Consider the following 27,055-nt stretch of genomic DNA (forward strand, 5'->3'; position numbering starts at 1 on the left):
TATTAAAATCATTGGAAATGTTATAATAATTTATTATCAGTAAAATCAATTCATGTGACCAAGCCGAGCTTCTGCAAAGCTAGCTGTGCTGCATCGGCCTTGGCTTGCTTCTTATTTGCACTGGCCATCGCTGGCTGGTACTCCACACCAGCTACTTTAACCTGTAAAAATAGGAAAATAAAATAAAAACATCTTTATATACAAGGGACAAAACACAGCCAGAGTTAATAACAGCACAGAGAATCACTAGTTGACATCACGCACACAACATACACACAACCTAACCTAACACCACCACTTAACCACTTAAAATTAAACTAAAAAGTACTCGGTCATGGCTGTGCAATGCACACATCGCATGTTTAAAGGGAAAGCCACTCAGGCGTCGACCGCGGCAAGCCGTAGCGCGGATACTATCGGCCACGGAAGATCAGGTGTCACTGGTGCCTGATCTTCCGTGGCCGATAGTATTATCTAATTGGTTACAAATTATAATAAACAAATACTTATAGACTAAAATTTGACATAGATTTTATCTTTTCCCACTTGTTCACCTTGCTGTGTAGTTGTGTCTTTTACCAACTTAATTATCAATTTATATTTATACTTATATAAATACGTGAGCGAAAAACTTTGTAACCCTTTTTACGAAAAATGGGGAAACGTAGGTGCATGAGATTTTGCACAGTTATAGTTTATATGGTGAAGGAGTGCATCGAGCTAATATTAGGGAGCATACCCATACTACGTGACCTACTTTTTAAGATTTTTTGACCCCCCCATTTCTAATGGCTAGTATTAAATGACGAGAAAAAAAAAATTCGTATGACGTTTCTCTCGGCGAAATTGACTACGTGACAAAACTCTAGACCTCCCCCCTCTCGTGACCGAGCGTAGTATTTTGAATACCCCCCCTCCCCCCCAAAATGGGTCACGTAGTATGGGTATGCTCCCTTATTTTGAAATTATGCTTTTATCATACATTTTTTTAACAAATAAAACATCACACACACAACAATGCGCTACAATGTGCACACTCAAACAAATGACAGCTTTTTGATTGACAAGCCTATACATACGAATTATACTCTTTTATTTATGGTTGAAGTCTGTTGACAACAAGTTGACAAATTGAAAATGGATTATAGTTTTTTTTATTGAATCTTAAAAACTATTAGACAATGCTTACACAGCCAGTTTGAGGTCAGCTGAGTCCCAGAGACAAGATTAAAAAATATATATTATGATAAAGTCAATATTTTTTTACAAAATATAGTAGTCCTAATGTCGTTGAAACTAGGGTCGAATTTCGAACATTGGGCGATCTCTATTTTTATATTATTACAGTATTTTTTTAGAGTGGCTGAGTGGCTGCAAGTTCAAATTTTAATTTTCAAGATTTATTTAGACTTGAATGTTTCTAATAAGTGTAAAGTATTAAATACAATAATTTATACTATCTCTTAACTTCTCATATGTGAGATAAAATAGCAATGGGGATGGTGACATACGAAATGTATATGGTATGTCATCATCCCCATTGCTATCGGATTCATTAAGTGTTTGTGTGATGTCAGATGTGTCATGTGCGTTCCCCTATGGGAGATCGCAGACGATAGACACACTTTTTGTGCGATCGAGTCTGCGGCGCCCATACTATATGATACAAAACCTAAACACATACCCTAAACAAGAAGTTTTTCTTGTGGTCCGGTCCGCACTCGAAGCACAGATTATACTCTGGCGGGCCGAGCTTATGTTTAGAGCAGTACTCTCCGAGTAGCGACACAGGGTGTTTGCCGCCGGCGATGAGCGGCGCGGGCCCCCGGCGTCCTATCCTCGGCACCTTGGCCTGAAAGTTCGGATGTCAATGTTGGTTGTCTATGGACGGCGGTTATAGTCTATGGATTTGATACATTTGATGTTGGGTCCATGATATAAGTACACTTACAGCCGCACTCCGCATAATATAATGATTGACGATTGTGGAGTTACTTAAAAGATAGATTATAATCGTTTCGTTCGTCAATTTCTGATAGTCTTTATTATTTTACAACATGTCCCGCGCGGCTTCGCCCGCGTAAATTAGGAATTTTACAGAAACCGTACATTTTCCCATAAAAAATATTTCCCCCGTTTTTCCCACATTTTCCTGAGTTTCTTCGGTCGTATTAGTCTTAGCGTGATAATATAATATAGGCTATATTATATTATCACGCTAAGTCTTACTCGATAAATGATCTATCTAACACTGAGATAAGATTTTAAATCTAACCTGTAGTTCCTGAGATTGACGCGTTCAAGCAAACATACTCTTCAGGTTTCTAATATTATAAACCTGAAGAGTATGTTTGTTTGTAGGTATAGATTTTTTTAAATTATCGCTTGACAACCTCGAGTCTCGATCTAAAAGACTATGAAATGGTATAATATGGTAGTGATGATGATGATTATGATGATGATGAATGTAATTTGCACAGTAACATATGCTTTCTGTTCTTAAAACAACGCCGAAACTCCCAAACGTGTATCTATAAAGAATCAGGAGTTCTCTCAGCACCTTCCGAACCACGGTATACCAGGTATATCTCGGTGCAAAATCTTACTTGTTGGTAGCATATGCTTACTGCTTCTCACGAAACCGAAGTCACCACATGTTTCCCTATAAGTTTTGAGGAGTTCCCTCGATTACTTATGGATCCTTCATCAGATCACCACTTTTGTGAATATAATACCAAATTGGGATGATACCCTATATACCAAAAGAAAAAAATTGAAAATCGGTTAATAAACGGCGGAGTAATCGTTGAATATAAGAAAACGAACATAACACCTCCCCCATTTTGAAAGTCGGTTAAAATTGTAGCCTATGTGTTATTCTGATGTATAAGCTATAATATTGTAAAGTTTCATTAAAATCCGTTCAGTAGTTTTTGCGTGAAAGAGTAACAAACATCCATACATCCACACATCCATACATCCATACATCCAAACAAACTTTCGCCTTTATAATATTAGTAGGATACTACTACTTAAGTTATTTATCACTATCTCTATCTCAGAAGAGTGCAGCCATCAATCAATTTTCATTTGATACTACTAATTGGAGATTAATAAAAAAACTTTTACTTTAAAAAAATATTATACCCAACAACACAATATAAATACACTTTTTCAGCTGCATCCTGTTTATGAACCTTTACTATTTCCATCTTCCATTAAAAAAAAAAACAACTTAAACTTACTCCTTTTGCGTGTCTCCCTTGCACCTCCTCTTTGGCCTGCAGTCCTCTGGTGTCCAGTTTCACCTCAAGCAGTAAGGGCTGGAGGGTTCCCGTACCCTCTTTACCCAACCCTTGGCCAGGGGTCCAACCCATTTTCTGCAGAAGGTGCAAACCCCTGCCACCCTCAACAGGCGCCGCACGTACCAGTTGGTCCTATATTTAAAAGTATAATCATTCCAAATTCAAATTCAAACGTCGAAATGAGCGTACAGAATTGACCCAATGATTTTTTTGAAAATATCGATGTTCTTTCGATGACAGTTACGATATATCGATAAAGTTTATCGGGCCCCATACCTGTATACTTACCGCGATACAGTGACACCTAATCGGCGGCGTCTAAGGTAGTTGTCTCGTCTCCGTATCACTTAAAAGCTGCAACAAATATTCATGAATTCCCCATTTTGGCCTAGTTTTTCTAAGAGATTTCGGCATGTAGGATTAATATTTAATTTCGGAATGTCCTTTGCACTTTATATTTTGGTTTCCATTTTAATAAGTGACTAAACCGAGTAGACAAAAAATAAATCCCTATGTTTTGGGCTCGGGAAAACTGATTGTCTACGATCATTCCACTTGACACCACCGGTGGTGTCATATTGAATCTCTAGTCCATAATAATATGACACCACCACATATTAGTGATGTTACATAGTTACTTAGTTGTTGATATGAAAACTCCAATTAAGTTCAAGCAGTAAAGTTTATATTTATCTGTCGCTCAAATGGTCATCTTGACATCACTAGGGTGGTGTCATATGGACTAGAGATTCCAAATGACACCACTGGTGGTATCGTTTTGGTGGTGTCAAATGGAAAGAACGATTGTCTATGCCTCTATTTGTTTGAAAGTTGTGTGAAAAATGAAAATGGAGACACATAACTGCCGCCGAATTATTGTCTCTTACACTTTTAGACAATTACAGCACGTAGAAGTTAACTAGGCATCTCGACCTGTAGAAACTTTATGAAGCAGATGCCACGTTAAATTGTGTGTGTACGTTGCCTTTTAATGGCGAATCAATGCGTTTATGTAGCCTATTGGATGATGGTTTTGTAAGCGTAAGAGCATTTTTTTAAATCTCAAGAACAACTAGGCCAGTAGTAACAGTGTGACTGAAAATATGCAACTTCCCAAAATTATGTCAGATTTTCCTAGACATAATATAAATCTATAAAATTTTAAGATAAACATTTTGTAAAAGATTGGATATTATTGAAGCACATGCTACAAACTTATCCAGCAAGTCACTTTTATTTGGGGAACGCTGAATATTTGTATGCAAATAACAAAGTGATAATTATTATGCCAAGCGATGGCATTAAAATTACCACAAGATCCAAAAGTTATGCGTGTAAAAAGTAAACTAAATAAGTTCACAGTTTACACATTCATAAGTAATTCTCGTATGCGATGGTTAAAACAACACTATTATATTTAGCAGTATAAATGTTAGTGGATAGGACATAATATTAATAAGATAGCGATTTAAAATAGAAGTTTATTAACTACACGTTATTTCTTGTGCAAATAAAGTCCCATTTTGAATCGCTATCATAACAATGCAGCCTCGTGTAATGGTGCGTCGTGTCCTTGTGAGCTGACCTTTATAGGTTTTTGAACGATAAATAATAGTATTAGAATATACTTCAGGATTGTCATTGACCACCAACATAAAAAAAAGTATCGATTTAATACTATGAAATATTTGTGCATGTATTTGAAAACTAGAAACAACAAATACCCACTTGTATAAACACTTTTTAATGTTGAAGAAACAAATAATTAACAATGTTTTTAATTTAAAAAATTACTTTGTTTGGAAAAACTTACATAATAAGGCCCACTCCCGGGTTATTGTCAATCGTTTTTCAAGATATCATGCCTTCTCTTTCATACAAAGAACGTGAGAGATAACGTGATATTTAATGCACATGTAGACCCAAGTAAATCATGAATCACCTGACTGACGATTTAGTCATAAATCATAATAATGTTGTCATAACCATCACACAGTAATGGTCAGAAGGAATAATACTTTGTATTATAAGTTCTGACCGCGTCGTCACCCGAAGTCGGTATAGAGAACGAGCCCAACACGCTTGCAGCTGAAAGAAAAGTCATTGAGACAGCCTAAAGCCTGCGCCACACTAGCAGATTGCTGTAACTGTGCGTTCCTAAACTATACCAGTATCAGACTTGCTTCTGGGTTTAAGTTAACCCTGGGTTAAATATGTTTTCTCTCTAAAATATTATATTACGAGAGAGTTAAAAATTTACCTATAGTCGACTAAGACACTTAGAAAGTAACGTTTATATAACGTGTCATTGTGGCATACGTAGATATTACACGCTGTAAGCGTCAATTCAAATCAATTAACCTACACTAAATAGTAAGTAAGGACAATTTAAAGATAATGTTAAGTTTTTTGAGACTAAGTCACCGTTATTTTGTATTAGAATGCGAAGTGCGGGGCCTGAACTTATGTCATAACGCACAGGCTAGCAACACTAGTATAGTTTAGGAACATCCAAATTATTTTTATTTAGTTACAGCTCCGCTAGTACGTACTCAGGTTTACAGCTTTGAAATTATCATATAACTCGTCTGAATGACCATAATATTATCATTTAAACATATTTCAATTTTGTAAGTTAAACTGCTTGTAGTGAAAGAAAGAGATAAAGAACTTATTAGGGTAGTAACTTCTTTGTTCGATGAATTTAATATATTATATTTTTTTATTTCATGACCACAGACTAGACGATTTACATGATAACGCATATGTCATAGTATTGAACAGAATCGTCATAAAACAGTTTAATATATCTGCTTAGATTCTGTCCAGCACTAAACTATAAGCATTTCTATCAAACCAAATTGTGATTTATGTGTTTTAAATATAATTATATTTTTTTTATATTTAAAAATTATGAATATATGATTATCATTATAATTTATAATGCTATAAAAATATCGATTTTAAATATTGAAATATTTGAAAACTTGTATATACGTAAAATATATTTTTATATGAATTTGTACTATTTCTTTTGCATTATAATGTGCAGTTATAATTTAAAATACGCAGTATTATTAATTAATATAATGATTCTAAAGTATACAATTTTAAATTTAAGAAATGAATGTCAAAGTGATAATATATTTGAATGAAAATAAAAATATTGTGCGGTAATAAGGCCTGTTTGTACTAGAATTTGTCCATATTCTGGATTTACTAGTATGTACAGGCCTTAAAAATAACTAGACACACCAAAACAAAATATCTAGAAATTAAAAACCCATTTGAATAGAATATAGTGCGTGTACGCGTACTGTACGTAACTCTGTGCGTGTACACAAAATGACGTGGAAAACAGCCTCAAGAAAGGGTAGACGCTGCAGTCTGCACAAAATTTTCTGATTATCTGATTCGTAATCACTAATTACGGTCAAATAGTAGTTTTTCCGCCACGTATTTCCACAGACAACTTTTGTACACTTTAAATACACTGACACATTTTTTGTTAGATTTAAATAAGGTTTATGTACTATCAGAGAAGTTGATTCCTATGCAAATCGGGGACCTAAGTAGCTTGGTTGCGTTACGTCAAACCCAGCTGACAGATCACAATTAACATTGAATTGACATATTCGACAAAATAACAATGGTCTGTCAATTGCATAGAATGTGATTTAAATATTGTTGGGCATCTACTCTTTTCTGTCAAGCTGTTTCCATCGTACGTATATTTACACGAATCATGCGTATACTTACACGCATCGTGCATATACATACACGCATCGGGCGTATACACACACGCATCTGCGTACACGTACGCACTGTTCACACGCTCGTGTTCTCATATGAGTACATAAAATGGTACCTTCTTAGCCCATGCATGTGCGCCGCCGGCTAGCTCTCTCGGTGTGAGTAGTTGTGCGTCAGTGGATCCAGTAAACTGCCCTAAGCGTTTGGAGCTTAGCCCCTTTGATGTGGTCGGAGCAGGCAGGGCTCCGGAACTCCAGCCGAACTGAAAACACATTATTCTCAAGTTATCGTTTCGTCTATAAAGTGATTTATATAATGTGATAACTTTTTAAGAAGTTGATTTATAGACAAATGGCGGACCTACGTAATTTGGTCGCGTTATGTCAAACCCAGCTGACAGATAACAATTAACATTAAATTGACATGATCCGTCTCAATGACGTCGGTCTGGCAACTGCCTAGTAATCAATTTCCTAAGATATACATTCGTGGCGAAAATATCAACAAAGGGGTACCTATGAAGATTTTTGTATGAAGCCAGGCCGACCTACAGTCCGCCATTTTGTTTTTTTTTAAATGGCGTTCACGAATGATTCTTTGAAAAATGGATAGCTAACATGAATACAAACAAAAAATAATCTTGGACAAAACCGCGTACAGTGTCACATTTCGAAGATATGAGCTGCCAAAGTTTTACCATTGGAAATAAATATTTAAGATATTGCAACTCTGGCCCGTATTTAACCGCAGACAGACAGATGGACAGACAGACGAACAGACGGATGGACAGACTGAACCTATAAAGGTTGCTTGTTGACTACGGAACCTTAAAAATGAGGTCGGACTTATTAAGAAAAAGTAAGTGTAAAATACTTACACCTAAAGTGTTAGTAGTAAGTTCATTTTGTTCTTGCTCTTTGCGGATCATAGACAGCTTTTGGGAGACTATTGATGCCAGGTCCTGTAAAGAATAATACTTAATAATTTATGTGTTATGAATCTGTTTAAAACACTTTAGTCACGAGTGATATAACAAAAAGAGTGAAGCTCAGCAATAATAATTAATAACATTAATTATTAAAAACGTCTAATTTATATTCATTATTTTGTGGTGCTTCATAGACAAGAAAAAAACATTGTGTGACTGTTTTCATTAGTAATGGATATAATACACTCACGATTTTAGCCGGTTCTTTGCCTGGTGGGTAAGCTTGTGGTCCGGGCGCCGCTATAGCGGGCACTGTGTTCAGCTCTGGAGAAAAAAAAAACAAAATTACAATTATCCATTTCTAATAAATTCGCCATATTATTATAAAATTAAAATAAATACAATAGAATTAATTCGTCCAATTAGCACAAAAACAAAACCAAATTCTAATGACAAAAACATACTTGTCTGTGACAAGTACAGTAAGGCTGGCCGCATAGTATACGTCTGACCTAATTGATTTCCGAATTCGGACATTTGTATGCATGGAATCAGTAGAAAGTACAGTAACTAACACACATGTTCGCTTTTTTCCGAACGGAACTAATTTCGCACGGGCGTTTCGACTTCCGAATGCAAGCCAACGCGATAAGAAAAATCAACGTTTGCGCTAGTCTCACGGAATTCCAAATCGAAAGTCTACATTAGGAACACGAATACGGAAAACACACACATTTTGCGGCCAGCCTAATAGGCCAAATAACTATAGATTTTATTTTAGATTATGTTATTAACTTACGGGATCCAGAAGTAAAACTCTTCAATGGAATAGCGACAGTCGGCGGGGCAGGTAAGGCAAGCGGTTCACTGCATCTAAAAAGGTATAAAAATTTATTATGAAATTGAACAAAATTTAATTTTATACTATTTTAACGTTAATTGTATGATTCTTACAGGTTTACTCACACTCATAGTAAAATCTACACATAAGAGCGCTTAACTACGAACGGCACATGTGAAAAAAATCAATGAAAAAAAAATTCAACTACTGCCGAAGTTCATCTTTAAGAAGTCTCAAAGACATGGTAAATTTAAAGTTTTTTCTCCTGAAGTAAGTACTGACAAATCTTTTGTGTAAGCTGTAGTAATTGTAACTTAATAGGCATATTTTGAAAAATAAGCCCTAAGTAAGAATTATGATATTGCTGTCTCCCTCATTCTTGATACTTATAAAAGGGAGGCATGCTACTTATGTATTGTGTATACTTACGCAGTAGTTGTAGTAACACTTGGAGTGATCGCAGTACTTTTTGAAGGTTTCGAATTTAACTTTGCAACTTGCTGTAACAAAAAGAACATTATGCCAAAGTATATTATTATAAAGATTTGTTTGCTTGTGTCAAATAGGCTTCGATTAGGTTGCACCAATTTTGGTAAAATTTAGCAAAGATATAGAGTACACCAAATTCTACACACTCTACAGTGTGCTTTACATTTTATTGTCAGCCATCAGTATTTTTGTCATGTCGATGAGCCGTTGGTATAATAGAGTATCAAGGGTAAATACGGAAACAGGGCAAGTCCGGATATTTCCAATAAACGCTGTATCTGTTGATATTTTGTTGTCTGGCAAAGTGCGATATGCCATATCGCTGAGCCAGGCAAACATAATCTGCCCGATACATCATTATTACCTAACTTGAAGTTTTCAAATTTACCTTTATCCAAAATTACCCTGATTATGCCTATACAGGGTGTAACAAAACTAAGTTATAATACGTTGGGTGTGTACGCGTTTCTTGCAGAAAGTTCGCTGTGGAAGTAGCAGCGCTGAAAGACCAAAATTTTTTTTCCGTTAGTGTGTGCAAGCGCCCCAGCGTCACGAGTTTCCCCATACAAAAGTCACTTACACCAGAGCTTACACTTACAATACACACCCTAAAGTATTATCACTTAGTTTTAATACACCTTGTATAAAATTATATACATGGTATAATAAAACTATAATACGAGCTTTTGCCCGCGTTAAGAAGTATTATTATATACAAACTTTCATCCCCTATTTGAACCCTTTGGGGTTGGAATTTATCAAAATCCTTTCTTAGCGGATGCCTACGTCATAACATCTACCTGCATGTCAAATTTCAGCCCGATCCCTCCAGTGGTTTGGGCTGTGCATTGATAGATCACTATGTCAATCAGTCAGTCAGTCACCTTTGAGTTTTATATATATAGATATAGGAATAATTAAAAACCAACCATATTATCCTTCTTAGGCGACACTGGGACCCATTCGCTCGCGCTGTCTCGGTGTTGAGTACCGGACGACACGGGGAATTGGATCCTGAGTTCCTCTTTATTGGCTACGGGCAGGGTCGACTTGATGGGGAGAGGTGCACCACCCTGACAAACGTACAAATACGGGTTACAATTACAAGTGGGTTCGAAAGAAACCCATATCACGTTTGACGTGGGAGAGCCATGCTTCGGCACGAATGGGCCGGCTCGACCGGAGAAATACCACGGGCTCACAGAAAACCGGCGAGAAACAGCGCTTGAGCTGTGTTTCGCCGAGTGAGTGAGTTTACTGGAGGCCCGATCCCCTACCCTTTTCCCTTCCCTACCCTCCCCTATTTCCTTCCCTACCCTCCCTTATTCCCTTCCATACCCTCCCCTTCCTATTCCCTCTAAGGCCGGCAACACACCTGCAGCTCTTCTGATGCTGCGAGTGTCCATGGGCGACGGAAGTTGCTTTCCATCAGGTTAGCCATTTGCTTGTTTGCTCCCTTACTTTATATTAAAAAAAAAACAAAGTTAAAAAGGCGAAAGTGTGTCTTTACGCAATTATTGGGAAAGGACATAAAATAGTTTTTATCGCGGATTGTTGTTATTTTGCACGATAAATGAATTGCAGCTGCACTACAAAGTTGTGGACAATATCTTGTCTCATAAGTAACTTGAATGTTTTACACAACTAATTACTAGCTATTTGACCGAGCTTTGCTCGGTATTCGATGAAAATGACATTTTCTAAAAATGATTCCTATCTAGATCGATTTATCGCCCCTGAAACCCCCTAAATACTAAATTTCATGAAAATCGTTGGAGCCGATTCCGAGATTCCAATTATATATAAATATATACAAGAATTGCTCGTTTAAAGATATAAGATAAGACTTATTCTTCCCAAAATTATTATATACATTTTAAAACTTTTATATTATTAAATTTACATTTTAAAAGAGTCCCGGTGGGCGCATCCCATATGAGATTATTTACCATATTTGAGTTATTATTCAGATTAAGATAGTAATTACCTAGGTTCCTGCAAAATATTTACATATCTACCAAAAATATGAACAATTACAATATGTATTTACATACTAAATTGTAATTGTTCATATTTTTTGTTATGTAAATATTTTGCAGTTGCTTTGTACGGGAACCTAGGTAATTACTAACTTAAGCTGAATAATAACTCAAATATGGTAAATATTCTCGTATGGGAAATTATCTTAGTATTGCGTTTGTATGAGAATTGCGATGGCACCCGGACTCTTAAGTTTATTTAAAAATGTGATAGTGTTTCTCAGTATTGACACTACTTACTCTTATATTCATCACAATAGGTGCTTTCTCTTTAACCAAGAATGGATGGTGGAAGGCTATAGTGTCTTCATTCTCACTCATGTCACCATCATTAGAAGACACTGATGATAGTTCACCCAACGCCTCTTTCTTGGACAGATGTTTGCAGAAGTCTGTTAGTTCGTCCACTGATTTACCTGTATAAGTGGATTAAATTATTGTTGGTTTAGTGATGACTTTGTGTAACCTAACACCAAGTTCCACCTAAACTAAAATTACCAAAGCAATGATAAAATAATGCAGTGAATAATTATGCCTATTTTTTATTGGATTATTTCGGAAACAGATAGCTCATTACTCACAATAATATAGCATAGGGCACATAGAGGTATGCATGCAAAAGTGAAAATTCAACAATTTGATATTACAATTTTAATTTAAAATTTAGTATGTTATTATTTTTAGCAATATTCCCCGAAATAAATCTCAACCTGTAAGTAAATGAGTGAGTGTACGCATAGGCTGTATGCGTGCCGACTGACCTACCTCCAGACTGTATCGCCGCCATAACTTGGTTCCTAGTGTGAGGCGGTAGAGCCGCGGCGCCGGCCGGCACGGCGCCGTTTTTGAGCATGTTGATAGCGTTACGTCTGGCCACCTCTAGCAGACGTTTCTTCTCGCTGTCCGCTAGTCTGACACCGGTGGGAGATCTGAAAACAATTTAATAATGTAAGCAGGTAGATAGAGATTTTAGTAAATATACAGTACTAGATAATGCCCGCAACTCCGTTGCCGGTTGCGCCAAAATTAGTTTATCCACATGGTACCATACATTTATCGGGACAAAAAGTCATAAAAATAATAATTTATGTCCTTCCATTGGACTTAAAGTAGTTCAGCAGACTTTCGCATTTATAATATTAGTATGGATAACTGATGAATTAAGGCTTAACTCATGTAAAAGTGTATACAGAGAATAGAGATGAATTACAATCAGATATTAAGTGTTGTGAAATTCGTAAAAAAGTAGTATATTTTTTTAACATGAATTAATACTTATCAGTTCATACTTAAGATTATAAAACTGTTCTAGGCTTAGACTTCTAAGCATTGTATTATAGTGCATAGACTTCAGAACCTTTATATGTAGCTAACTTTTTGCATAATTCTAAATATTACCTGGATCTTCGACTCCTATGTCTAACAGGTGAGATATGTCTTGATGTTCTATGTCTAGATCTGGATATAGATCTACGTTTGGATCTCGATGAAGAGCGGTGCCGTGAACGACTCCTACGCTTTGACCTTGAGCGGGAACGATGACGCTGCTTTCTGCTTGACGTTGTTTTGGATGGACTCCTTGATCTAAAATTAAGTTTTCAACACAATATACACTATGAATGTATTATAGAACAACATTTTAAAGCTATTGCATTGCTTTCATCACGGACTTTATTGAATCAATAAATTCCGTAACGAAAAATATCTACTCCGACTGGCACAGCTGTTCTGTGTTGAAAGCCGTGCATCATCTTAAATGTTGTTCCAGGTCGGCATACCTTCCGCATGGTGTTTGTGTGCAACTGGACATAATATATTAAAAAAGTAGTAATATTCAAATTATAATTGTATAAGTTGAGAAAAAAAGCTATGCAATGGTTTTACTGCTACAATACTAATTTAACTTCTTAGCACAAGCTGGTTAGCTGCTGTGCTTACTGGGAAAAAATACATATATTTTTATCACAAGAATACACTCACCGTCTTCTAGATCTGCTGTGTTCTCTGTTTGATGATTTAGATTTATCGCTGCTCTTAGTTTTACTGTTTTTACCATCTTCAACACTAAAAAATAGAATACAATAAACAATAATATTATGTAATTTTCAGATATCTACTATGAAACTAGCAGGTATAATACAGTCAAATTAACTTGACACATTGCTGGAATGCAATAACATGCCAGCTCCATAATGATGTTATTAAACCATGCGTCAAGTTAATGTGACCATGTTATATTTATTAAGATAAAAGTTCATAATATACTTAGTTTAAGAATAATAAGCAAGAATATATTCAGTTCACTCTAATAAACTAACAACATGTAAACTTACATTTTTATTTGATCAGCTGCTTTTTTCAAGATCCCACCTGGGTCTGCTGATTTTGGGAACTGAGAATTTGATTCTTCGTCTTTACTCGAGCTGCTAGAAGAATCTGTACATTCGCCCTCTTCTGTCTTCTCAGCCTTTTTCCTTGCCTCCTCTTCTGCCTTCTTAACAGTTTCTTCGAATACGGCACTGAACTTTAAATTCTTTATTTGAATTTTTCCTTTTAGTTTGTCATTTTCAGCCTGGTCCTTTTTATCGGATTTTGAGTCATTTGACAAGTCCTTGGGTGACTCTGGCATTGGTATGAGGCTAGTATCAATACCATCTTCGGGCAGTTTGATTTTTTCTACTTTAACGCATGTGTCTAACTTAGGTTCAGCCTTAACAATGAAATGTCTTTCGGATTTAACTTTTTCTTCCTTTACGGATACAGACTCTTTTTTTAACTTTTTATCGAGAAGCTCAGCTTTTATCCTAGGCGGAGTTCTAGAATTTGACGGTGAGCGTGAACGATCGCCTTTCTTACTTTTCTTGGATTTTGTTTTCTTTCTTTTTTTTCTTTTGTGGCTGTAGTCACTGTCGGAATCGCTGCTACTCGAATCCCGGCTTCGCTTTTTCTTCTCCTTTTTTACCTTCTTTTTACTCTTTTTGGATTTTTTTGATGAAATATCTTCTATTTTCGGTGGTGCCGCATTAAAAGCGCTGAAGAGTTCCGAAAGGATTTCGCTTGAAGATTTACTTGTTTCGTCCTTCTTCCGTTCGGGAGTGGTTTTTTCTCGTTTGATTAACTTCTCGATTTTTTCTATTAGGCTCGTCATATTGTTTTAAAGCGCAAAGAGAATCTTTTTCATAACTACAAATCAACAAGAGTTCCAAAACAGGAAATATCACAGCACAAGCATTGAAAATTGTAAAATTTTGGTAAATTGCTGTAAAATGGCTTGATTTTTGACATTATTAATATTTGACAGATTGACAGTTGCATACTTTGACATATTGTTTTTTTTATATTTGTTTAACGTACTTTATAGTTTGCCACTATATACATGGCCGATATATAAGGCGAAAGTAGTTCTTCTAACGGTCCTAACTCCCAACTCATTATGACGGACACATGGATTCGTGGAGATCCTGTAAGATATAAAATAACTCTGTAGTCTGAATCCGAGTCTGAACTGACTGAATACCTACAGTCATAAGTCGCAACACCGATGGTACACCTACCTGAATCTTATATCTTTAAACAAGCAATTCTTGTATATATTAAGTATATAATTGGAATCTCGGAATCGGCTCCAACGATTTTCAAGAAATTTAGTATATACGGGTTTTCGAGGGCGATAAATCGATCTAGCTAGGAATCATTTCTAGAAAATGTCATTTTCATCGGATACCGAGCAAAGCTCGGTCAAACAGCTAGTATAATATTATAACAATAATTCTCAATAATGGATTAATGGATTTATTTGAAAGATATAACTTAGGCTATTAGTACAATATCATAATAATTCATAATATTATTATTAAGTCAGTAACTTCGTACCAGGCATTACCATGGGCGTACCGAGAGGGGGGCAGGGGGGGCAGCTGCCCCGCCCTGGATCATGTTGACGTCCCTACTAAGTACCTATATTATATTAGTACTTTCATCTATAAAAATAAAAATAATAAAGCTTATTTTTGCCATTCGTTTGCAATACAATATTTTTACAATTAAAAAATTATTAATTTCTTATTCTATAAAAACACCTAGTTTAAAAAAAAATCTGATTTGTAGAATTATACCCCGGGCCGCACTACCAAATATTTTGATGTAGGTAGGTAATTAGTAATTACTAATACTCGCAGTGCGCGCCAGATAGTCTGCGCACAGTCAAAATCATATACATATTTTTTTCTATTAGAACTTAGTTAGAGTAACATTATTTTAAAGTCAGCCCCACTTTATGTAGATAAAGCATGTATTGATTTTAAAAGTAAAAGAAAAGAAGTGTTTGTACTTTGCTTTTTATAATAGGTATGATAAGGTAATTTTAGTATTAACGATTTTTAATTTAAAAAATGTGGGCCGCGTGTTGGCCACCCTTGGTATAGTGAAGATGTACGAGTAGATGATGTAGATGTCAACGCCTCCGTGGTCCAGTGGTTCAGAGCTTGGCTCTTGACTCGGAGGTCGTGGGTTCGATTCCCGCGTTGGAAACATGTTATTTCCAAGTTTGGTTCTAGGATAATGCAGGCTGATTACCTGATTGTCTGACAAGTAAGATGATCCATGCGTCGGATGGGCATGTAAAAAGTCGGTCCTGCGCCTGATCTTTCGCCAGTCGTGTCGGTCTGCCGTCCCAGTGGGTTATGAGAGTAAAGGAATAGAGAGTGCTCTTGTGTACTGCGCACACACTTGGGCACTATAAAATTACTCCTGCGTAGCTGGCCTGGTTTCTGAAACCGGCCACCGTCACCGAAACCGGTGTGGGAGCTATTATATTATTAGTATTAGTGTCTACTACTGTCGCAGCCGACTGGTTTAAATAGCCGTTCAATCAAACAGCTAGCCCTTTGACTGAACAACGCCATTCAATCACACGGCTATACGTCGTTTAGCCGACTTGTTGACTACAACGTTCAACACTACAGCTAGACGACACTAAGCCAACTGGTTTAATGGCAAATTAACTAGGGCGACCATTAGCTTAATATGTAATTTGAGAGAATAGAAAAACTTTATGTATTTTATTGAAATATTATTCTCGGATTAAGTTTAAGGGGTGACCAAAAGTTTAATGCAATAAGTAAAAATAAAAAAATCTGAGGCGTGTTTTGTGACGGTCGCCGGCTGCTGCCGCAACACAGTCACAGTTCTAACCTAACCTACTTTTGGACTTTCTGGATTGTGTTTGTTTTTGTTTTGGCGGGGAGCTGCGCCCCCCGAGCCCCCCTTTTATTTGATGACGGTCGCCGGCTGCTGCCCATGCCGCAGCACGCTCGCTGCGCTCGCTCTGCCCCCTCTGTGTTGTGGTCTAAGTTCTAACCTAACCTAACCAACTTTTGGACTTTCTGGATTGTGTTTCATTTTTGTTTTGACGGGGGGCTGCACCCACGCACCCCCCTTTCGGGAGGGCTGCGTCCATCCAAACTCAAACTCAAACTCAAAATTTTTTATACAGAATATTTTTTTTAAATATTCTCTGAACGTCGGGGCTACACAGATGCCTACCACCGGTTCGGTAACTAACCCGGCGAGAAGAACCGGCGTAAGAAACTCGCACGGGGCCATCTTTTTCTAAAAAGATGGAAAATTACAAAAAATATATTATAAAATAACAGTGTGACTAAATAAAATAGAACGAGTGTACAATTATTATACATAATATTATATAGAAACAGCTCTGCAGGGGGCGACCTTATTCCCATGGTGTACAGTAACTTTATAGTACGCTTTGGTACACAAAATATGTTCTTTAACAACTTTTTTAAATCTATTAATTGAGAGATTTTGAACGATTTCTGGGATCTTATTATAAAGGCGTATACATTGACCTTTAAAAGAATTTTTGACTTTAGTAAGTCTAGTCACCGGAATTTCAAGCTTATGTTTATAAAGAGTATTTCTCCCATGGGTATCACATTTTTTCGTGAATTGATATATATTCTTTTTAACATATAATACATTTGATAGGACATATTGAGAAGCAACAGTTAAGATTCCAGTTTACTTAAATTTTTCTCTAAGTGAAGTATTACGGGCCAACTTGTAGATTGCCCGCACAGCTCGCTTCTGCAGCACAAAAATTGTATTTATATCTGCAGCATTGCCCCACAGCAAAATGCCGTAGGACATAATACTATGAAAGTAACTAAAATACACTAGACGTGCTGTTGTTTCATCTGAAAATTGTCTAATCTTACTTACTGCTTATGCTGCTGAACTGAGTCTGTCGGCCAACCCAGCAATATGAGGGCCCCACTGAAGCTTGGAGTCTAGTGTAATACCTAAATTACAGCTGTATCCACTAGCTCCATAACATCACCATTTAAAAGCACATTGGTTTCCGTTTGCCTTACATTGGGCAATTTGAATTTAATACATTTCGTTTTTTTACTATTAAGTAAAAGATTATTAACGCTAAACCAATGTACAATCTTTGAGAGAGCATTATTTACTTCGTCATAACACGCATTAAGCCGTTTGATATTGAATGTAAGAGATGTATCATCAGCAAATAATACTATCCCATGTTTATCTTTAATTAAGAATGGCAAGTCATTTATATAAATAAGAAACAGGAAGGGTCCTAATATAGACCCCTGTGGGATCCCCATTTCAATTTTTGCACCAGCAGATTTTTTACCATTTATCTCAACCCTCTGAGTTCTATTTGACAAGTACGATTTTAGGAGGAGTGCTGTGCCTTTTATGCCATAGTGACAGAGTGCACACAATCAAAGGCCTTTGAGAGATCGCAAAAAACTCCTAGAGCATCCTGCGACGTCTCCCAGGCATTAAAAATACTACTGATCAATTCAACGCCTGCGTCTGTAGTAGACCGTCCCTTTGTAAATCCAAATTGTTTGTTATGTAAAATATTATTTATATTAAAGTGCGTTAGTAATTGATTCAGTATTATCTTTTCATAAATTTTACTCAATGTCGGTAAAATAGATATAGGTCGGAAATTAGACGGGTCCAACTTACTACCAGATTTAAAAAGAGGTAAAACTTTACTGTGTTTCATTAGATCAGGAAATACGCCACTTTTTATACAATCATTAAATATAGTCGCTAAGTAGGGCGCGATAATATCGATTATAGATTTAATAACTTTCATTGATAGGCCCCACAAGTCAGTAGTGTTCTTAATATTTAGTAAATTTAAAGTTTTTATAATGTCTTCAGGAAATACTTCTTTAAATCTGAAGTCGATATCACATTTATTTACATTTTCTTTAAGTAACAATATAGCATCATCAGGAGAGTCCTTTAGGGGGTGTGCCGGTTCCTCCCCGTTTGGTGCCCCTGGTAACACTCGCTTGCACCACCGTGGCCGCTCCAGGGTGACGCAAGCGGGTGGCCGAACGCCGGTTCTTTCGTTCTTTTCAGTTAATAACTTCCTTACTTTTTATTACTCTTCTTTTGGTTTTGTTTTGTTTGGTTAGTCTATCTTTCATCACTCTTTGTTTTTATCTTCCGCTATCTTTAATTTTTGGTTAACTCTTCGTTTTTGTGAGTTTGTTTTGTGTAAATCAGTGTGTGTATGTGTGATGTATGGACCTGTGGGTCCCCAACCCTAAGTTGGTAACGTCCGGCGATGGGGTGCGTTGCGAGAGGGTGTCTACGCAATTAGGACGTGGGTCAGGATTCAGCCCTTAAATGATCAACTATGGACAGCAGCAATAAGGATAATATTCCCCGGGTGGGTCCTCTTAGGAGAGAATCCCACACTCTCGCTTCGGCGGGGGGTCGCCCCACGTATACGGGGGGGGCACCTATTGCTCAGGAGGAGATTGAGGAAGTTTTGAGGGAGGAAGTTTTAATAGGTGGTGATGGACGAGACGATATGGATATCGCGGGCGTCAACACCCGCGTCCAACAGGTCAAGTCGGTTCTTCTATAATGAACCGGGCAGAGGAGAATCACCTCAAAGAGAAGAGGACGGAAATAGCACGACCGAAGTAACTCCGATGCCAAAGACTCAAAGAAGGAAGTTTCTGCGTAAAAGGCCAGGAACACTATCGGATGAGGACTCCGTTAACGAAAGCGGCCTAACCACCTCGAAACGCGGCAGAGGTAGACCGCCAAATACTGGAGCATCCGCTGGCCAGTATAAGGCTAAGAAGGTCGGGTTGGCTGATGAGCGAGAGCTCCAGGCACCAACCGCGACCAAGAGCGGGAACCTGGACTCGACAGGGAAGTTTCTGATCCCGTGTAACTTGCGGCTATCAGAATACTCCACAACCTCGGACTGGAATCTGAACGACAAAGATGACAATATGACCATGAGCGCACTAGATGCAACTATAACATCCAATTTAGACGCCATTGTTGAAGTGGCTAAAAAGTCCAAAAGTGCCTCAATTGTGACTATCTTAAAGGAGTCCACGACTGCTATACAGCAGGCATGTGCGGTTCTGCTGAATCGCTCTAAGACGGATGAGATGAGGGCTCTAGAGGCGGATAACGCACGCTTGTCCAAGGAAATCTCAGAGCTGAGAAATGACCTCATGGCAATAAAACGCGAACTCTCATATGCGCGATTGCAAACAGCTCAGCCGCAGACAACTATTGCAACTTCGGAGTTGAATGTGGTAGATTTTATGCAGCAAGCCGTGCAAGAGGCAGTTAAATTATCAAGTGCCAGATTAGACGCGAGGCTAGAGGGTCTCGAGGCCCGGCTTTTGCCAGCGCCTAGTATACGTCCGCCCCTCGCGGCAGATAAAAAGAAAGATCGCACTGCTCCTGCCACAATACCCGCAGAGCCTTCACAGAGCAGGAATAAAAGAGGACCTGAGCTGGAAACCCGGTGCCCGGTGGTCACCACTTTAATGCCGCCGACCAACCCGGGTCTAACACAAAATAAAAGACGGAAGAAGACGCGCCAGTCGGCTGCTGCTGCGGAAGCGGCAAACACAAGGCGTAGTGTAGCTGAAGTAACGACGGCACCAAGGCAGTCTACGGAAGAGTGGTCTAGAGTAGTTAAGAGAAAAGAAAAGATGCAGAGTAAGGAAGAGGCAAGGAAAGTCAAGGCGCCAAAGAAAAGAAAGAAGAGAAAGCTTCGCTCTCCCAAGACTTCGGCTGTAGTCCTCACTCTACAACCGGAGGCGGAGAAGCGAGGCATCACATACCTAAGTGTGTTAGAGGAGGCTAAGAAGCGTGTCGACCTGGTCGCTTTGGATATTCCAGGAGTACGATATAGGGAGGCAGTCACCGGGGCCCGTATCTATGAGGTTTCCGGGAATGCCAACAAAGACAAAGCTGATGCCCTAGCTGGCAAGTTACGAGAAGTCCTTGGTGAGGAGAATGTGCGCATCTCTCGCCCTCAAAAGTGCGTCGAGCTGCGTATAACCGGTCTGGACGACTCCGCAACTCCAACTGAAATCGCAGAGGCTGTCGCCAGATCAGGCGCATGCTTGGTCAGCAATATAAAAATAGGGAAGATTCGCCGCGATCGGAACGGCCGTGGCTCCGTCTGGTTGAAGTGTCCGGTGGATGCAGCCAAGAAGATCACGGCTCCGAACACTAGAGTGTGCGTTGGCTGGACTGTGGTGCGCGTAACCTTACTTTCCGCGCGCCCTATGCGGTGTTACCGCTGCCAAGAGACCGGCCACGCACGTTCGAGATGCGGCTGCGAGGTTGATCGTACTGGATTGTGCTACCGTTGTGCGCAGCCAGGCCACGTCTCCGCGTCTTGTCAAAATGCATTGCACTGTGCACTGTGCGAGTCGAAAGGCAAGCCAGCAGATCATCGAGTTGGCAGTTCTATCTGTGGTAAGGGTGCGCCAAAAAAGAAAGATAGTACAAAGAGGAAACCCGCAGAAACAGCAGCGGTATCATCTGTAGCAGAGAAGGAAGCTGAAATGGAAACATAATAATGGCCTATAATCGTTTCCTCCAGACCAATTTAAACCACTGCGCTAGAGCACAGGATCTTCTGGTCCATTCTATGGCGCAGTGGTCTATTGATGTGGCCGTAGTAGCTGAGCCATATCGCATACCATCCAGGAGTGATTGGTTTGGCGATGCTGATTCACTGGTGGCCGTTGTTATTGGCCCAAATGTCGTAGTCTCGCCCCGTGGTAGTACAGTCAGGGGTCGGGGATTTGTTGCAGTTAGCCTCGAAAATTTCACTGTGGTTGGCATTTATTTTTCACCAAATAGGCCGTTGTCTGATTTCGAGCAGTTTCTTTCACGTCTTACTACTCTCATAAGTGGAATTTCCCATCCGGTGGTTGTCGCTGGGGATTTTAATGCAAAATCTACGCTTTGGAGTTCTCGGCGGACTGACGCCAGGGGCCGAGTAATGGTGAACTGGTTGACGACTCTGGGTCTTGTCGTTCTGAATAGGGGCGGCGTTTCGACATGTGTTCGTCAGAGGGGTGAGTCCATAGTCGATATTACGCTAACCAGCGCGACTATCGCGCATGAAATCAATAGCTGGCGTGTACTGGACCAGGTAGAAACACTATCCGACCACCGATATATCCGTTATGATGTCTCAGCACGTGTCCTTGACAGTCGTAGTCGAGTATCCACAAACGCATTGCCTAGATGGTCATTAAGAGGTTTGAACAAAGAGATCCTGAAGGAGGCTGCGATTGTAGCATCCTGGGCACCACTCCCTGCGGGCGGAGGGGCCGAAGAGGGCGCAGTGTGGTTAAACAATGTCATGCAGGAAATTTGCGATGCGTGTATGCCAAGGGTGCGGCCGCTTGGACCTCGGCGTGGAGCGCATTGGTGGCGTCCAGAGATAAAGCAGTTGCGAATTGAGTGCATAGCTGCTCGGCGCCGATATGTCAGGTATAGACGGAGGCGCAATCGAAGCCAAGACGAGGAAGACAGTCTGTACGATAGATACCGTGCGGCACGTCATGCTTTGAAGGACAGCATCCGAGATGCTAAGATTGAAGCGTGGGAGGAGTGGCTTGCGACTCTGGAGCGGGATCCTTGGGGTAGGCCCTATAAATGGGTAAGGCATAAGCTTCGCCCTGCCGCCCCACCTCTTACCCAGAGTCTCGATCCAGAGCTGCGCGAAAATGTCATGTCTGCACTTTTTCCGCCGAGAGCTGACTGGTCACCACCGATAATGGCCCCACCATCGGATGACTCGGATGATGAGGAGGTTCCACCTGTAAAGTCCGCAGAGCTAGCAGCAGCCGTGCTTAAAATGGGAGAGAAAAACACAGCACCTGGCCTTGATGGTGTGCCAGGGCGCGTGTGGGTCTTGGCAATGAAGGAGCTTGAGCCGCAGGTGCTTGATGTTCTTACTAGATGCCTGGTCGAGGGTCAAGTTCCCTCCCGCTGGAAAACGGGCAAACTGGTACTCCTCCGAAAGAATGGTAAACCGGCAGACCAGCCGTCGGCATACAGACCCATCGTTCTTCTAGATGAGGTTTGCAAGATCCTGGAAAGAGTCATCGTTGCTCGTATTAGCCAGCATTTGGACAGAGTCGGGCCAAATCTTAGTCCTAACCAGTTTGGCTTCAGAAGAGGTCGTTCAACAATCGGCGCAGTGACGCAGTTGCGCAATATTATAAAAGAAGCCGTACCCCGGGGTGGGGTAGTTTTGGCGGTGTCTCTAGACATAGCGAATGCCTTTAACTCCCTGCCTTGGGCCACAATTAAAGAGGGGCTAAGGTATCACAAAATTCCTAAATATTTGCGCAATACCATCGGCAGTTACCTTTGTGGTCGCTCGGTGCAGTACCCGACGCGGGTGGGCTGGGAGACGAAGGAAGTCGTGTGCGGTGTCCCACAGGGGTCGGCTCTCGGGCCCGAGCTGTGGGACATCGGTTACGATTGGGTACTGCGAGATGTCTACCCACCCGACGTATATTTAGAATGCTACGCCGATGACACCCTAGTCGTCGCGCGTGGAAAAACGTACAGAGATGCGGTGATTCTCGCAACGGCGGCAGTTGCACAAGCTGTGCACCGTATCCGCGCGCTGGGTCTCGACGTAGCCCTCGAAAAATCGGAGGCAATATTTTTCCATGGACCGAGGAAAACGCCGCCCACAGATCTGGGCATAACAGTTGGCGGAACCAGAATTGTCGTCAAGTCAACCATGACGTACCTCGGCCTGGTTCTTGACAGTCGCTTGACCTTTAAGGACCATTTCAAGCAGCTGTCTGAAAAGGTCAAAAAGACTGCTGGAGCATTGGCATGGCTCCTCCCGAACCTCGGGGGTCCGAGCCTTAGCTGCCGCCGTCTTTACCTTGGCGTCATTAAGTCGATGGTAATGTACGGTGCGCCCATATGGACAGATAACCTGCGCCCCGAAAATCGTTTGGTTCTCGGGAAGCTGCAGAGGACAATGGCGATACGAGTGGTAAGGGGTTATCGTACCGTCTCGAAAGACGCCGCATGCGCATTAGCAGGAAGTGTGCCTTGGGACTTAGAAGCCTTAGCCTTGGCTGAAGTCTACTGGCGCTGCCAATCTATACGGGATGAGGGGAATATCCCACCGTTTGATCTCATACAGCGGTGGCGAAACTCGGCAAATGATAAAGCAGTCGATTTGTGGTCGGAGCGGCTCGAACAACCGCGAGTCAGCATTGATATACTATCAGCTCTACGTCCTGTTCTAAAAGAATGGGTGCGTAGGAAGTTTGGTGCTTTGACGTTCCGCCTCACACAGGTATTGACTGGACATGGTTGTTTCGGTCGGTACCTGTGTGAGATAGTTAAACGGGAAGAGACAACAGCCTGTCACCACTGTATTGAGACATGTGACACGGCCCAACACACGATTTCGACGTGCCCTGCATGGGACAACCATCGAACGGACATGACAAATATTACCGGACAAGACACAACGCTCTCAGCATTAATACGTGCAATGCTGGAGAGCCAAGATAAATGGCGGGCGGTGGAGAACTTTGCGGAAGCAGTTATCTCCGCCAAGGAAGAGGCCGAGCGCGTGAGAGAAAGGGCGGCGCGTCTTGGTTCACTTCGCTCGAGAAGGCCTAGGCGAAGACGGGCGATCAACCATGATGACCGCTATGTTCCGCCCTAGGAGGGGAGCTCGGGGTGGCGGCGTGGGGATGCCGTTACCCATGGAACCGAGTCCCCGAGTTGGTCGCGATGCACAACGTACTCCTGTGCATCGCAACGTAAGCCATAAATGGCTCATGCAAGCCCATTGGGGCCTCTCTTGGCCTCGGCGGGGCAAAAAGCCCCAACAGAGAAGAGCCTGCGCAGCAGCAGGCGCTCGCCGGCGGAGTCGTGGTGTAGGCTCACGCGATCCCGCGGCCCGCCCAAGGCGCATAGTGGAGTACCGCCAAGTTTTTAGTGGGTAGGGGCTGCGTCCACCACCATCTTCGGACGCAGCAGAGACCCACATACTTGCGGATAGGACCCCATCCCCCGCAAGATGCTTAAAAGCATTTTCTCGGCGAAAAAAAAAAAAAAAAAAAAAAAAAAGGAGAGTCCTTTAGGTTACTTGTAATTGAAACTGGAATGTCAGCGAAAAATTTCTCAAAAGCAGTCGCAACATCACTGTCGGAAGTTATATTTTTGTTATCTATATTTAATTTAAAATCTGAGTTGTGACTGGCGACTCTTCCAGTTTCACTTGCTATTATTTGCCACGTTGTCTTTACTTTATTTTCTGAATTCTTAATTTTATTTCTAATGTGAATAGATTTGGCAGCCCTGCAGACTTGCTTAAATATTTTTGAATATAATCTTACATAGTTTACATACTATAAAGTATACTTCATTATAAAGGTCATACAGTTTTAATCTGCTTTTCATAATACCTGGTGTAGCCCATTCACTAAATTTACTCTTATTGTTTTTTCCAACTGTCTTAGAGGTGAAGGTAGTATCAAAATTGTTTTTAATTAATTTGAAAAGATTACCAAATGTCATATCTGGACTACTATGATATTCTAAATTTCCAATCTTAGATATAATTTCACCACTAAACTTCTCAATACGTTTATCATTAATTGGAATACAAGTACTTTTGTTTTTACATACTTTTTTGAAATTGTTGTTCATGGGGAAAATAGCTCGTTGTCCACAGTGATCAGAGCTTAGTATGTTTAAGACTTCTTTCTTTAAGGGGTCTATATTGGTAAAAATATTATCAATGCATGTAGCAGAGTTGCCACTGATCCTTGTGGGTTCATAAAACAAATTTGTCAAATTATATGATATTAACAAAGAAGTGATTCTAACAATGGTTGAATTATTGTCTAAAATATTTATATTAAAATCTCCACAAAGTAAAATTTGTTTGTTAGATGCACTTATTTTTGTTAATAAAATCTCCATGTCCTTTTCAAATATATCATATAATCCTAGTGGAGGCCTGTATACACATATAATAATAATGTTTCCCACCTCTACGCAGGCTATTTCAGTTGTTCGTTCTGTAGAGAGGCTCACTAAGTCCTTACGTTCTTTATATTTTAAATTCTTGTTAATTAGTATGAGTGAACCACCTCTTATGGCTTTTTCTCTGCAGAAAGAACTTGCCAGCTGGTGCATACTATAATTTAACATTATTTCATTTTTCTTGAACCAATGTTCAGTAATACATAAAATATCTACATTATTTTTATTTAAAAATAAATCAATTTCTAGTTCCTTATTTGACGTTCCTTGTATATTTTGATGCACCAGCGTAAGTGAACTAAGTTTACTATTTTGAATTAGATCTCTAGCACTGTGCTAGAGACATCCTCTGTTGTCTTATAGTCTAATTTAAATTATTTTTACCCCGGCGAGAAGAACTCGCACGGGTTCCACTTTTTACCAAAAAAGTGAGAGAAAAATTATTCTTTTTAAAATAAAGTTTACAATTTTGTAACTTAATATTATATACAATGTCAACATACATAATTGTAAGTCATAATATAATAATGTAGAAGTAGCCTTGCAAGAAGCCATACTACTCCCAAGATGTGCCATCTTCCATGAAATCATTGACCTTATAATAAGCTTTGGCACACAAACGCTCTTTGACTACTTTTTTAAATTTAATAATGGAAAGATTTTGAACGTTTTCTGGGATTTTATTGTAAAGGCGTATACATTTAAAAGATTTACTGACTTTACTAAGTCTGATCACTGGCATGTCCAGCTTGTGCTTATTTCTAGTATTTCTACAGTGTATGTCACTTTTAACTTTAAATTTATTTATATTTTTTCTAACATATATTACATTATCCAAAATGTATTGAGAAGCAACAGTTAGAATACCAATTTCTTTAAATTTATCTCTCAGAGATTCTAAAGCAGACATTTTATAAATAGAACGTATGGCTCGCTTCTGCAGCACAAATATTGTATTAATGTCGGCAGCGTTTCCCCATAAAAGGATTCCATATGACATCCTACTATGAAAATAACTAAAATATACTAATCGTGCCGTGTCTTCGTCAGAAATTTCTCTAAATTTTCTGACTGCATATGCTGCAGAACTGATTCTACCTGCTAGATTAGCAATGTGAGGACCCCACTGTAATCTATAATATAAAAATGTGTCGCTGAATGTGTTGCTAAGCGCAAAACTCGAGAACGGCTGAACGGATTGGGCTAATTTTAGTCTTAAAATATTTGTAGAAGTCCAGGGAAGGTTTTTAAGTGACACGAAGTTCACCGGGACAGCTAGTTTAATATAAAGGAAGGTGAAAAAAACAAAAAG

At 39.6% G+C, this 27,055-nt stretch overlaps 1 protein-coding gene across 4 annotated transcripts; it reads right to left on the reverse strand.

Moving 5' to 3' along the window:
* Positions 1-16: 16 nt before the first annotated feature.
* Positions 17-14,621, reverse strand: LOC121733843 (protein Son). Of its 4 annotated transcripts, XM_042124223.1 has the most exons (14): positions 13,689-14,621; positions 13,336-13,419; positions 12,754-12,939; positions 12,121-12,284; positions 11,596-11,771; positions 10,246-10,389; positions 9,257-9,327; positions 8,786-8,859; positions 8,237-8,310; positions 7,936-8,019; positions 7,174-7,320; positions 3,246-3,437; positions 1,685-1,852; positions 17-161 (listed from the first exon to the last, which is right to left on the reverse strand). In XM_042124223.1, exons 1-14 carry the CDS (start codon positions 14,501-14,503, stop codon positions 51-53), a joined length of 2,490 nt encoding a protein of 829 aa, XP_041980157.1. In that variant the 5' UTR covers positions 14,504-14,621; the 3' UTR covers positions 17-50. The 4 variants fall into 4 exon arrangements, with proteins under 4 accessions (XP_041980157.1, XP_041980159.1, XP_041980160.1 ...); XM_042124225.1 differs by lacking the exons at positions 17-161; positions 1,685-1,852 and adding an exon at positions 3,594-3,659 and having other exon boundaries at positions 3,337-3,437; XM_042124226.1 differs by lacking the exons at positions 17-161; positions 1,685-1,852; positions 3,246-3,437 and adding an exon at positions 3,520-3,659.
* Positions 14,622-27,055: the final 12,434 nt, after the last annotated feature.

The sequence above is a fragment of the Aricia agestis genome, chromosome 14, assembly GCF_905147365.1.
Source record: "Aricia agestis chromosome 14, ilAriAges1.1, whole genome shotgun sequence".
Taxonomy (NCBI): Eukaryota; Metazoa; Arthropoda; class Insecta; order Lepidoptera; family Lycaenidae; genus Aricia; species Aricia agestis.

Excerpts from the sequence above, each read along its gene's own strand:
- LOC121733843 (XM_042124223.1), bottom strand. The coding sequence starts at position 14,503 with ATGACGAGCCTAATAGAAAAAATCGAGAAGTTAATCAAACGAGAAAAA. Across the intron at positions 13,420-13,688 it reads GCAGCTGATCAAATAAAAAT|TGTTGAAGATGGTAAAAACA; the intron begins GTAAGTTTACAT and ends TCTATTTTTTAG. Across the intron at positions 7,321-7,935 it reads TTACTACTAACACTTTAGGT|TTCGGCTGGAGTTCCGGAGC; the intron begins GTAAGTATTTTA and ends ATGTGTTTTCAG.